Source organism: Oxyura jamaicensis, chromosome 2, assembly GCF_011077185.1.
Source record: "Oxyura jamaicensis isolate SHBP4307 breed ruddy duck chromosome 2, BPBGC_Ojam_1.0, whole genome shotgun sequence".
Lineage (NCBI taxonomy): Eukaryota > Metazoa > Chordata > Aves > Anseriformes > Anatidae > Oxyura > Oxyura jamaicensis.
The window spans coordinates 7,039,071-7,051,606 of NC_048894.1; the positions used below are offsets into that span (position 1 = coordinate 7,039,071).

General features: G+C 37.6%; 1 protein-coding gene across 12 annotated transcripts in view; it reads right to left on the reverse strand.

The window, feature by feature from the left end:
- Positions 1–12,536, reverse strand: part of KMT2C (lysine methyltransferase 2C) — a 200,506-nt gene that overhangs the window by 36,541 nt on the left and 151,429 nt on the right. For 10 of the 12 annotated variants that reach the window (XM_035318876.1, XM_035318874.1, XM_035318871.1 and 7 more), the window contains 9 exons: positions 11,018–11,204; positions 5,573–5,677; positions 5,172–5,219; positions 3,861–3,998; positions 3,644–3,676; positions 3,441–3,560; positions 1,114–1,252; positions 660–874; positions 472–545 (listed from right to left, as the gene is read on the reverse strand). In XM_035318876.1, the coding sequence (XP_035174767.1) occupies positions 472–545; positions 660–874; positions 1,114–1,252; positions 3,441–3,560; positions 3,644–3,676; positions 3,861–3,998; positions 5,172–5,219; positions 5,573–5,677; positions 11,018–11,204 (1,059 nt within the window). The remainder of the gene's footprint in view (positions 1–471; positions 546–659; positions 875–1,113; positions 1,253–3,440; positions 3,561–3,643; positions 3,677–3,860; positions 3,999–5,171; positions 5,220–5,572; positions 5,678–11,017; positions 11,205–12,536) is intronic. The other 2 variants (XM_035318875.1, XM_035318873.1) reach the window with 2 other exon arrangements.

Consider the following 12,536-nt stretch of genomic DNA (forward strand, 5'->3'; position numbering starts at 1 on the left):
AACACTGATGCCTCTGGAATGGTTAGTTCAACAGGTGAAAGACTTCAGCAAATCTAATGGGGCTTATAAGAAAACACTAGTGAGAGGGGAAGATGAAAGAGAGTAAGGTCACATTATGATCTGTTATCATCCTTATGAAGAAACCGGTGAGATCCTGTGCAGAAAGAGACAAGAGCAAGTAAGACTTGAGGCATGAATTAAATGTAGCAAGGAGGTATTGAGAGCCGCAAACATTCTCATCTCAGTTGATGTTTTTAGATTGCACAATACTAATACAGTTTATTACAAGGATGAAAAACAGAAGCAACAGGTAAAAGCATTCAGAGATAGAAATTGAATTACAAAGGCATTCTTAGGGTAAGTGATCTTTCATTAACCCTACTTATTTACAAAAATAAAAATGAAAGTCTTGTAGATGAAATACTACATTTTTGCTAAAAGCATGCAAATGCAGGTGGTAGTTGTTCTTACCACATATGGAGCCCTCTCTTGCGAGCTTGCCTTCCTCCACAGTTTAGCAATCTGCTTCACTCTTGTAGCCCAGTCTGCACCAAAAATGTGTTAATACACAAGGCATTAATAAGTCTATTTTATATCATTTCAAATAAAGACGTGTATGTTTCTGCACAATATTTGACTTTATTTGGGAAATTGCTTACCTGGGAATTCTTCTTTTAGGTTAGGGAAGTTGATATTTGTATAAAGAACGGGTGCTACTGTTGCCATTTCACCCAGTGCTTCCTCTTTTTCCCACTTAAGAGTGCTTCTTTGAGCGTTGGACATCGTATCACCTTCACCTTCCAAAGGTGGAGCAGACGGTGCCCACGAGCTGTTTGGATCACTTACCATTGGATTGAATGCCGGATTCTTATCCCTGGCAAGGCAGAAAAAGGGTTTGTTTTGTAAATAGATTCATCTCAATATACAAAAACAATTAGCAAAGTACTTATTCTGTTTGCTATTTCAGGAGTCAGCAAGCTGCAAGAACACAGACCTTTTGTAGCGGCTGTCTAGAACTAAGTACTTCTGTGCTAACTGTATCACAGTATTATTACCACCTCCACCATCCAAGCGATAAGCAACGGATATTTTTGACTTCCCATCTTAACTTACCTGGTATCAGTGTATGGTTGCTGTGTTATGGGAGAGAATGTGCCCAATCCACCTCCAGGAGTCAAAGCTGTATGAGGGAGATGAGGGTTAGGGCCAATCAGACCATTCATAAGCGGTACTCTTGGAAATGCACTCTCTCCTAGAAAAAGAAGTTTACGTTACTGTTTTCAAGGGTAGAGGGGAAGGATTTAAGCCTACTTAAGGTAGAGGTGGAAATTTCTAGTGAGAAGACGTCTCACCTAATGAAATTGCATTAAAAATTGTATTAAACTTTTAATGCAATTTTGCATTAAAATTTTATAATTTTATGCCTTACCTTTTTGGAAAGGTTTTGAAATCAATTTGTTTTGCCTCCCTACAAGTGTAAGGGGTTCCTTGCTACTGCATCACATCCCTGTACAGATTTTTTTTGTCTGATTTTTTTTTTTTAATGGATTCCCAAAGCTTTTGCATTAGTCCATGCTGTGCTACCACACTTAATATTGAAGTATATTCCTAAAGGTTAATGGTCTATAGTATGTTATACAAAGTTCCAATGGGAAAAAAAAAAAGTTCCACAAAGAAAAGAAAAATCCACACTGCTGCCAAGCACCAGTCATGAAGAAAGCTGCTTTCAGTCCTTGCAGAATTATGATTAACCACCTGAACTGAACATCTCTTCTGAGAGAGCAGTGTATCAAAGTAAGCCCTGTTATCTACTAACTCCTTAATTTGTCACCAGTGAACTAGACAAAACCTAGTCAAACGAGCATCAGCACTGTAATTAAATGTCCAGCCTAGCAGTACTAAGGAGGAAAATTTTATTTATTTGATTAAAATATTAGGCAAATCTGGCAGAGGCAGATTCATTCCAGCAGATGGTCTTTGCAGATGTTCCTACACAGAATTAACACTGACCTTTGAATCCCTGTCACTTAAGTGCAATTATAGATGTGTTCTGGGTATTTTCCTAACAGCACAAAAGTAACTCAGGAATAGACAGTATCTGCAGGATAATTCAGTGTAACACTCTCTCACACTTGATATGACTGTCTTCTGATTTACAAGTTACATAAGCTACATAAGGAAGTTTAGTTTGGATGAAAGTAACTCAATTAGAATTTAAGAAAGCGTGCCTTATCATAGCTGCTGAACAGCCAGTGTATGGTAACTGAATTCCTGGCAAATAAACTCAACAGAGTTGAGGCTCTCATTCACACAGTAGGCTTACATGTCTTTGTGAGAAAAGAGTGTTAATTTTATTTGAAATTGCTGAAACTTGATACAAGCTTCCCCATTACTGAAGTATTTATCTCACAGAAACATGTGGATCATTACACCATAACTGAACCAAATTACAGACCTAAAACTTTGTAATTGTGGCAATTCCCACAGGGAGAAAGTTAAACAATCTTACAGAGCTCAAATGCTGAAGTTATCAAGTATCCAAATAACTGGGCAACTGGCACTGCTATCTATATTATCTTTTGCTTAAAAATCACCTCATTATTTGCTTTAAACTCTCTCCTTTCCAAGACTTTTTGAAGTGTTTCCTTTTTATGGAAATTCAATCAACTAGGAAACTAATCATTTTTTTTTTTCTCTTGTGATTAATTCACGGGTGAAATCAATTTGCATGCTGCTTTTTGTAGTACCAGCATAATAAGATTGGGCACTCTTTACATGAGCTCAAGGAAAATCCACTAATGGTGATGTGTGATGAGAAAAGAGTGCATTTAATTATTCTCATACGTACTGCTAAAAACCTGCTCTACTGGTAAAAATAACAAATACTATCAGTTTGCCCCTTGCTTTTAATATAAAAGTAGTAAGGTGCTGGATCAATTCGTAACAATTTTAATCCTAAGAAATTAAATAAATGATACATTCCAAAATATCTTACCCTTCTCTTTATTATTTGGATAGGAATAGCTGACATGTAAAACTTAATTCTTAAAAGAAGTGTAAGGCTCACTAAATCACTGTCACACAGACGTTTTCATTAGTCTCAAGGAGGCACTCAGAAGTAATGAAAGAGCAAAATCAGAGGAGAACACATGCTTTATCATAGACTATTTCAAGAATATGAAAGTGTCGGCTAAAATTAAAGCTCCAGTATGTCACAAAATCTTAAATAGCTGTCCCTTTCAGTTAGCAATATTTACCTGCATATTAATTACAGACTCCCTTCAGAACAGTTTTATAAAGATATTTCATGAACGAACAACAGCAGGTTCCAGGAGTTAGCAATGGCAGACATTAAGGCGTCCTACTTTCATGTTGGCATTTAACAGATGCACAACTCTCCTGACAAAGCTTCTGTTGTTAAAAGCAACAAAGGGACTTACCTTGACTGTGCAAAGACATAAGTTGTGGTGGAGGTGGAGGCTGCGGCAAAGGAGCTGGCTGTGTGGTTGCTGGACTTAATACAGCTGTGAACAGATCTTCAACATCCTTTCCTCCTAGTTCTGCAAAAACACTGTGCATAAGTTGGCTGGCATTGTTTATAAAGTGTATCTTGTAGAAGACAACACAGATTAAGAACACGTACCTGGGATTTTGTACAATTTGCCAAGAATAGCACCTGGGCAAAATAAAAACAACACATGATGAGTAATCATCAAAAATGCATTAAAAATAATTCTGCAACCAGATGCAAACAGTCAATGTTACCTTACGTAGGTAGCAATCTGAGTTTAAGAACAAACAAACAAATAAAACCCCAGCAATTTTTCTGTAAGACCAGATCAAGAATAACAAAAAATTACCATCTGTGACCATTTTGTCTAGTTCTGGACTGAGGATTCCATCCAATTGTTCTTCACTCAATGGCCGTGAACTCGGGTTGACATTTGGCTGAGGCAGAGAAGAAGGATCATCAGAGATGGGGCCAATATCCAATCCAGCTGAAGGAGGAAAGAATATTAAGTTAGACATAAGCAGTAAAACCTACTGATAGAGAAAAGAGGCCATAAAACGTTTTTTTTTTATTTTTGCTAGAGCTATCAACTAAATGAAGGCTTTCTTAAAATTTAAAAGGAAAGGCAAAATATGACATCCATTAGAAAAAAGTAAACAAACACTCCCACTAATTATCTCCAATTTACTGTACTGTTTGAGGAATGTTAATTGAATAGAATGCAACTGGAACAAGAGAAAAATTTTGTTGAAATAAGACTACCAAGTTCATTTACAGCATGTTTTCAAGCATATAGTTTTCAGTACGCAGTTCCAATATAATTATTTTTCACATTTTAGAAACAGTAGCACTAGTAGGATTTGTTGCATCCTCATGTACATTAACCCAAACATTCCTGCCTATTACATTAAATATCTGCTGAAGTGCTCTTGAAGTGTACTTGATATCAAACCGGTTGGTTATAACAGCCTCTATCTCAAAACCAACTGCTGAACATTCCAGGTTATATTAGACAAAGTTATTTGTCGAAACTGAGAAAACATAACTTTCTACTTAAATTTCACAGCATCCTTTACAAGTCAATAAATCTCTCAAAAGAGAAACATCTTGGAAAATAAAGCTAGACACTTCAGTATCTAGAATATATTTCTGTATTAAACACCAAATAAAAATATATTTAAAATAACGAAACATGCCATTCTACTTATTGTCGGTGTCGAAGTGATGAGCGATCATCCAGTGAAAACAAAAAAGACTGATGCTGTCTACTTTATTCATGCCTTAATATGTTCACATTGTTAAAATGTTTGTAATTTATTCAAGATACGACTACAATAAAAACTACACACTACTACTATAAGTAATATTAAAATTAACGGCGACAGAAAGAAAATGCATGGTTTTGTAACATGGAACACAAAAACTCACGAAGGTTTTCAAAAACTGGAAGCAAAACTTTATGCAATACTCTACTAAATGTGGAGTGCAGAGTTTATAGGTCATGTTAGACTCAAACAATACAGGAAGAGTGGAAAACAAAAGCATGAATTAGTGTCACAGTAAAGGAGTACTAGCTTCTACACATGCAGTTGTTTCAGCTAAAACCACTAGGAAAGATGACTACTTCTAACCATGGATCATCCATTGTTTAGTTTCTTACCAAATGGGGAGGGTGAGTTCTCAACCTGGAAAGTGCATAAATCAAGACCTACAGGACCCAAACCAGATAAAATGGATGATTATAACATGAAAACAAAAAAAAAAAAAGTAAAGAAAAAGCTGCATGCTGAAAAAGCTACGCAGGTATGACAGACAACAGAAGCTATTTTTTTCTCTCTCTCTTAAAGAGCAAAGCAAAGAGCCAAGTAAAAAAAAATGTTGAAGAGGTTGGGTTGGTTTTTTTTTTGTCTAAGACAAAATCACCTCAAACCAAGGTGTTCTTAAGATTTGAAAATCCTGTCTGAAGTCACCTACAGCACAACCTAGAATACAACAACTACTTCTATAGTAAAGAGAAAAAAAAGAACACAAATACCAGAGAGACCTTATAAACATACATACCTGAATGATCTCCAGACTTCACCAAATCATCAGAAAGGATTCCAAGAATATCGTCATCGGTGTTCAAGACCTCAGAAAGATCAGCCAAGGGGTCATCAGTGCTACCTGTAGAAGATGCAAAATAAAATTAACCGATTGTGGCATTTTTATGTTTGAACATGACTCTGGTGATGTATCATAGCTTGAGCTTTAGACTCAAACACAGATTTACCAGGCTATACTGACCCTCCTAGTGTGCTGTGCACTGCATGTTACTCTGAAGTGGGGAACACGTCATCATCCCCTCCCCACTCAGTACTGTAGCCATGTTCACATGTTTAAATTGATTAGTATTTCTGGAGCATAATAAAAGCGATAAAGCAGTCGTGCAGAAGAAAGACTGCCTTTTTTTTTAAGAACCTTTTTTTAGGTTTAGGAAAAAAAAAGATCTAATGAGAACTCAACATCTAAGACACAAGGGCCCATGAATATAAGAGTCAACGTAAGAGTGTTTGGTAAAGGAGACAGCTCACAGCAAGTGTACGGGAAATATTTAAAAAAATAAAGAAAAAAGAAAATGATCAAGCGTTCTTCTCTTACCACCACTCTTTCTTAACACTATAGAGCAACAGTTACTACACCCTGATATGGAAGGAAAACCTAACAGTAAGAAGGAGTGGTAAGTAAACGGAAATTGGAGCTGCTATTTTTACGATCAGAAGTCCTGAAGAAATGAGAACAACCGGAGGTAGAAACGTCATGTTTGTTTGCCATCTAGCAAAAACCAGTCTGATCCTAGCAATAAATTACGGAATATTAAATCATAATTCTGGATATGATTATCTCCTTGACATCCCATTCATTAGGGTGAAGCAACTCCAAACAACCCATCTGGTTTTATTAACTAGGTTTTAGGACGATTACAGACATGCAACATTTAAAGAAAATTATTTGACAAACAAAAAGAAATTGAGAAAAGTATTTTTCAAAAAAACTGCCAACTATCATGACCACATGAGAAATCCCTGCTAAAACAAACACGAAGAGATGGTAAAACACACAAATACACATATAATTAACAGAGAAAAGGTATTAATGCAAATCATACAGCATACGATATGGAAAACCAATATGGGCAAGGAAAAGGGACCAGAAAGTAAAAGGGCAAATGTATGTCATAGATATATGGGTATCTTTCCCACTGCTCCTACCCAGCTTCCCCAGAAAAGTATTTCTAGCTTAATTGCAAGGCCTGGTGCCAAGGATTTAATTATATCATGAGACTATTTTCCAATCTGCTAAACTTTACAGTGATTTAAAAGTTCCTTTTGTTCTTCAGAGATGACTCTTCCCTCCAACCATAAGTAAAAGTCAAAATGAAAATTCACTTTGCTACTTTTATTCTTCATTTTTATCCTCTGTAACACAAAGGAGATGATACCATCTTAATTAAATAACATCTTATGTTTGCCACTCGGTTAGGTCAATCAATGTGTCAGCATATAATGCTCTATTAACAAAACAGATAAGAAATACAGCTCCTACTAGTATTAGGAGGAGTACTTAAAAGTATCTCCAAACCACAGATCATTTTGTGTGTGCAAGTATTTTAGTTGTGTACTTGGTAGAAAGGACTATGAAATTGAAGGTTTTAAACACAACCTAGTTGTTTGGGGTTTTTTTGATACACATTTTCTTCCTGGCAATTTGGTCAAACACAATTAAGCAAGTCAGGAAGTTGCACCAGGCACCATGCCGTGATGTTAAGGTCTTCACATGGCTGACAGGCAAAGAACAGACTCGAGCTGTCTTCTAACTTTTCGGAGTTCCTGCCTGAAGGCAGACAAGTAGCAGGAAGAAAAAAACCCTTATGAGGGAAGTACCAAGACCATATCAGCATCCTTCAATACGCTATGGTGTTTTCCTCCACAGGCTTTAGTAATGTGTGCCTGGGAACAGTCCCTAAGAATTCAACTTCTAAAATGTACCCAAATACATTGAGTAAGTAGCAAGAAAAGACTCGGGTGCAGAGATGTAAAACTGAAGCGTTTATCACCCACAGTTACCAACTATGGGTAATGAATAAATCCAGGCTTCAAGTTTTAAGGCTTCTAACTGTTAAGACAATCAGGCTCTGTAATGGCCTTCCAATGAGACTGGTCGGTTGGAAAAAAGCCAACTGCTATCAAGATCGAGCTGGGTAAGTCTATAAAAAGACAGTGTCGGCGATAGCAGGGGGGTAGACTCAATGATCCACAAGCCTCATAAAAGACAGCTAAACTAAAGGTTTTTTTTCTTTTTCTTTTTTTTTTCCCAGTTTTAATTCAACGGATGCTAAATATTATCTTGGAAATAACCAAATCCCTTTTATTCAGCTGCTCCAGATCAGAATCAATAGCCAGTTGACATCTGTGCCAAACAAATAGCTCAATACTGCTCATTAATTTGTCTCTTCAGAATAGAGATGAAAACTAAGACAAAGCAAGGAGGAAAATTACTTGTTTACAATGCTGGATCTCTAACAGAGCAGAATTCTACTGCTACCTCGTGATCCTGATTCCTCCGATGCACTTAGTTTTATTTACTTATTACAAGAGTAAAAACGCCTCTCCCAAGGCTGCAGCCACCCTGACGTGTTTAATCATGTAGCTAGTTTTAAGATATCCCAGTAATTGGCTACACAGAGACACACGATTCCTCTCTTTTTGTTTAGGAATAATCTCCTTAGCATTCTCTGGAGACCCTACTTACATAGATGACTTTTTCAGCATCTCCAGGAAAAAAAATATATACTGAATATAACCTATTTAAAACACAAACAAAGTTCACATTGCCAGAGCCTTGCCAAGAGGCCCTGTTTTTTAAAGATTTAGATGAGGCACACTCAGGTCAAGGCTCTCAGGAAGGACACAGAGCCCCCGCATCACGCAGGATGTATTGGATCACAACCCCAGACCAAAGAGGATGTACAGATCATGGTCAACACCTTCATCATCACCAGTGAGCAGCCAGGAGACTCTGGAGACCTGGTGCTCTGTGTTCCTGGTGAGCAAGCCCTTGCACTCTGCTCTAGCAGCTCTCTTAAATGATTTTAAGGTTTGACCCATACACTGCAGCAGTATGCCACTAATGTTATAAAACCATGGGAGAGGTGAGTCTTAGAACCAAAAATACAAATTGCAACCTCTTTGCTAGATCAGAACTGGCAGCCTAAAGCTCACTTTAATCACCATTACTAGTAACTGAGAGTGAAGAATGGACTCTAAAAACCCTCTTCTGTCTGGCTCTCACCATCACTACTGCCATCTTGTCTGGCAAAAGCTTTGGCTACTCTTAACCAAGCTCTGAGAATAAACACTCAAGCATGTCACGGCAGTGCGTTGTCAATTCATTAGCAGACTGAACACATCACAGTTAAACTCCCTCCCAGTCCTGCGTGCATGGTGAAAAACAAAACACATCTCCTAACTTCCTCCTAAGATGTTTAAGAGCTCTGTGGAAGAGGAACAAGCATACCTAACCCGTATTGCTGGGTTTAATCAATGGAGTTTGCATGAGAAGAACATCTTCCTTGTGGAAAAGACCTACCCAGTTAAACAAGGATCCTCACAGGAGTTAGCAATCCTGGTTACAACTGGCACTGTAGGAAAGTAACACAGTAATGACATGCTCCTACCACCTCCTGGTGCGGTGAACAAAGCAGGTCTGTATCAAACCGATGGAAATAGCACAGGTGCTCTCAGACGCTGCTCTCATCACCAGCTCCTCTACAATACTAGCCAGAAGGGAAGATCTGACTGCTGCTAGCTCGATAATTAGCAAATTTAGCAAGGTCTCCATCAATCAGATTGAATCTGGCTCTGTCAGACATGTGGATGCTGTTGTGGAAATAACTGTCTCCCACATGGTCACAGCAAAAGAGTGAAGAAAAATTGCACTGGAACTGATCAATGTTGGCAGATGACTTCACCCGCTGGCTCTCCAACTACAAACAGCTCCGTCTGGACACAATTTTGGCCTGAAATCTTAACGGTAGAGAGACAATTGTTGAGAACATTCCTATGGCCAGAAAACACTGTCCTTTTAGACTCTCATATGAAATGGGAAAGACAGGAGGTTATCCAGTGAAGCTGTTGCAAGTAATTCGTTTATTTCCTAATAACCATCCCTTTCTAATTTATTTCTGCATAAAAGAAGAGGAAATGATGAAGTTTTACAACTTTGCTTGTTCATAAAGAACTTAAAAAAAAAAAAGAATGCACTTTGGTAAGACAACATTACATTAACATCAAGTTTCAGCAGTTAAAAAATTTCCTTATACTACCATAATACATAAACTTGAACGATTTTAATCACACAGTTTGATATGCCAGCCAAGACTTCAGAATCTGTGCTTCTTGAAAGAATGCTGGGGTGAGAAAATGTCTATGTGAATGTATTTTCTTGTAGCGTTGGAACCGATGGAATACAGAACTTGAAACTCCATTTGCAGTGGTTTCCCCTTAAGGCGGAGTTAACCTTTGTATTCTCCATTACTCACAATTTCAACTGTATAGCAATCAATGTTTAATTATAATGTAGCCTTTTGCTTTTCATTTAGCAGATTTTCACTGAGTAACAATCACACGTAAGTGATCTTTCTGCAAAATACTCTCTGGGCATTGGAAACTGCATTAGAGTGTGTTAACATTTTTAGATGGAGAAAGTGAGGATGAGCTGAAACGCAAGTCACAAATTAACCAACATAAACAAGATACAGAAACAGTTTTTAAAAAGTTCAGGATAGTAAGACACCTCCAGCTAACAGCATATACAAGACACAAAGGAAAAAAAACTAAGTGGAGCAGACAATAAGGTTTTTAATTGCTCCTTTGTGTGAAGCTGCCCTTTCAGCAGCATGTATAACCCCCTGGCTACTTGCAAAACTCCCAATAATATCTCCAGCAAAGTTTTGCAATGGAAAGCAAAACCAAAAGATCGCCTAGGGGCTGCGAACCGTACCTTGAAAGGGCACTCATGTTCAGAAAGGGCATGGTGAACCAAGAGGAGAGGAGATTGGTAACCTAAAATAATCTAAAACATTAAAGAAGATAGAAATTGGCTGATACTTACCCAACTACCATTCAGAACACCACTAAAATACCTTTTAATTGGAGAATTTTTTGTGTTCTCCTATAATGGATCTGATGGAATTCATTTTCATGAATTTTACAGACATGGATGTTACAGTCAAGGAGTTTCAGATTTTGTGTTTAGTTCCAATTGCCAAGCCATCCACTGCTCTTTCTGCAACAAGTAAAGCCCTGGAGCTAGATGTCACTGATTATAAATGTAACTTAACCTCACAAAAGCACCTGACGTACAGAATGCTGGAAAATACATCAGTCTACACTCTGCAAGCGTGGAAGAGCCCCATTTACAACAAAAACAAACTACTGGATTATCACTAACTTTAGCTTTGTATACCTTGAGGTCCCAGTTTTGCCTGAGCTGGAGTGGAGGTTGAGCTACGAAGTGGGTCTGATGAAGGATCCAGGAAATTGGTGGTCAGATTTGTTTTACATGAGAGTGGAAGTGATTCTTCAGGCAAATTATCGAGGCTCATCTTGTTTTGTCTACTGGTATCTAGTAGATCTTTCCCAAAGAAAGCTTCCTGCAAAGAGGACAAAATGATTCAATACAGAAGAACAGTTATCTATTGAAAAGGTTACAAACGCAGCAGAGTTAAAATGAAAACCCCAATGATTACTAGAAACGTAAAATTACAGTCTCAGTCCGATACCTCTCTGGGTATGGCATTATCTTCTCCAGGCTATGAGGTGTGGATACAGCTGATACATAGCTTACCTGAGGTAGCAACGTAACTCCCTTAAATTCACATCTTAAATTGTACAGAAAAACTTCCATGTCTTCTTACATACATTCAGCATAGACATTGTACCAATACAGTGCTATTAAAAAAACCTACGAATCTCAAAGAAGTTATGCAGTATTTCTTCTTGCACAAAAATGAGAGCTGAAGAAGGGGAAAGCTACTGAACAACTTGATTAAAGCCAAGAAAAGTTCATGAAAAATACTCAAGCTCACTGTGGTCCAAGTTCTAGAACGATTAAATGCAGCATTGCAGTTAGTACAAAATCGTCCTAAGGGAGAACTGCAGTAACAAAGTACCTAAAGCTGTTTAAAATACTATCCACAGCCACCACTCACCTCAACCTGAGTACTTGACTAATTTGACGAGAGCCTATCAAGTTTTAGTCACTGCCTAATAACGTTTCCTGTTTTCATGTAGCCTTTAAAATCTCAATTTAGGACATAGTGTCTAGAAATAAAGCTACAGACTGATTTTTATTACCAGTTATTCCTATTAATTATTCTGTTCTACATGACTAATATGTGCATTAAGAAAAAGCATTGTTCTTATTAATACAAAGGACATTTTGCTTAAGTATTTTCTTTCCAACTCACCCACTTGTGAAATACAAATTATTTTTCGACAGACTGTTCTGCCTCTGTCAATTTTGCTTTCACTCCTGACAAAGTTTATGCCATGAAGTTTGGTAAATATCTATAAAATAAGGTTTTCACAAAAAAGGTGGCTGAGAAGAAGAGCAAACCAAATAATGTTCTCAGAGAAACACACAAACCAGCTGGTTTATAAACCAGGTGAGGGTAGGTAAGCTGATCAATCAGCATTAACATCTTGGTTATTATCCACATTCCTGAAGACCTAGTGCTACCTCTCAGCTCTCAGGACACCACGTTAGTAATGGTCAGTGAAAGAGCAGGGATTATCGTGGTGGGGAGACGCAGAGCATGATCAGTCTATGCAGAAACCTTCCCCTATGAAATCATGTTCTATAATCTTCTGTAAAGAAACTGTATTTACAGGAAATGGCATGATCAAACTCAGACATCTTACACCGCTCAATGTTGTCACAAGATGACAAGCTGAAAATGTCATGTGTCAGTTTACAGAGAAAA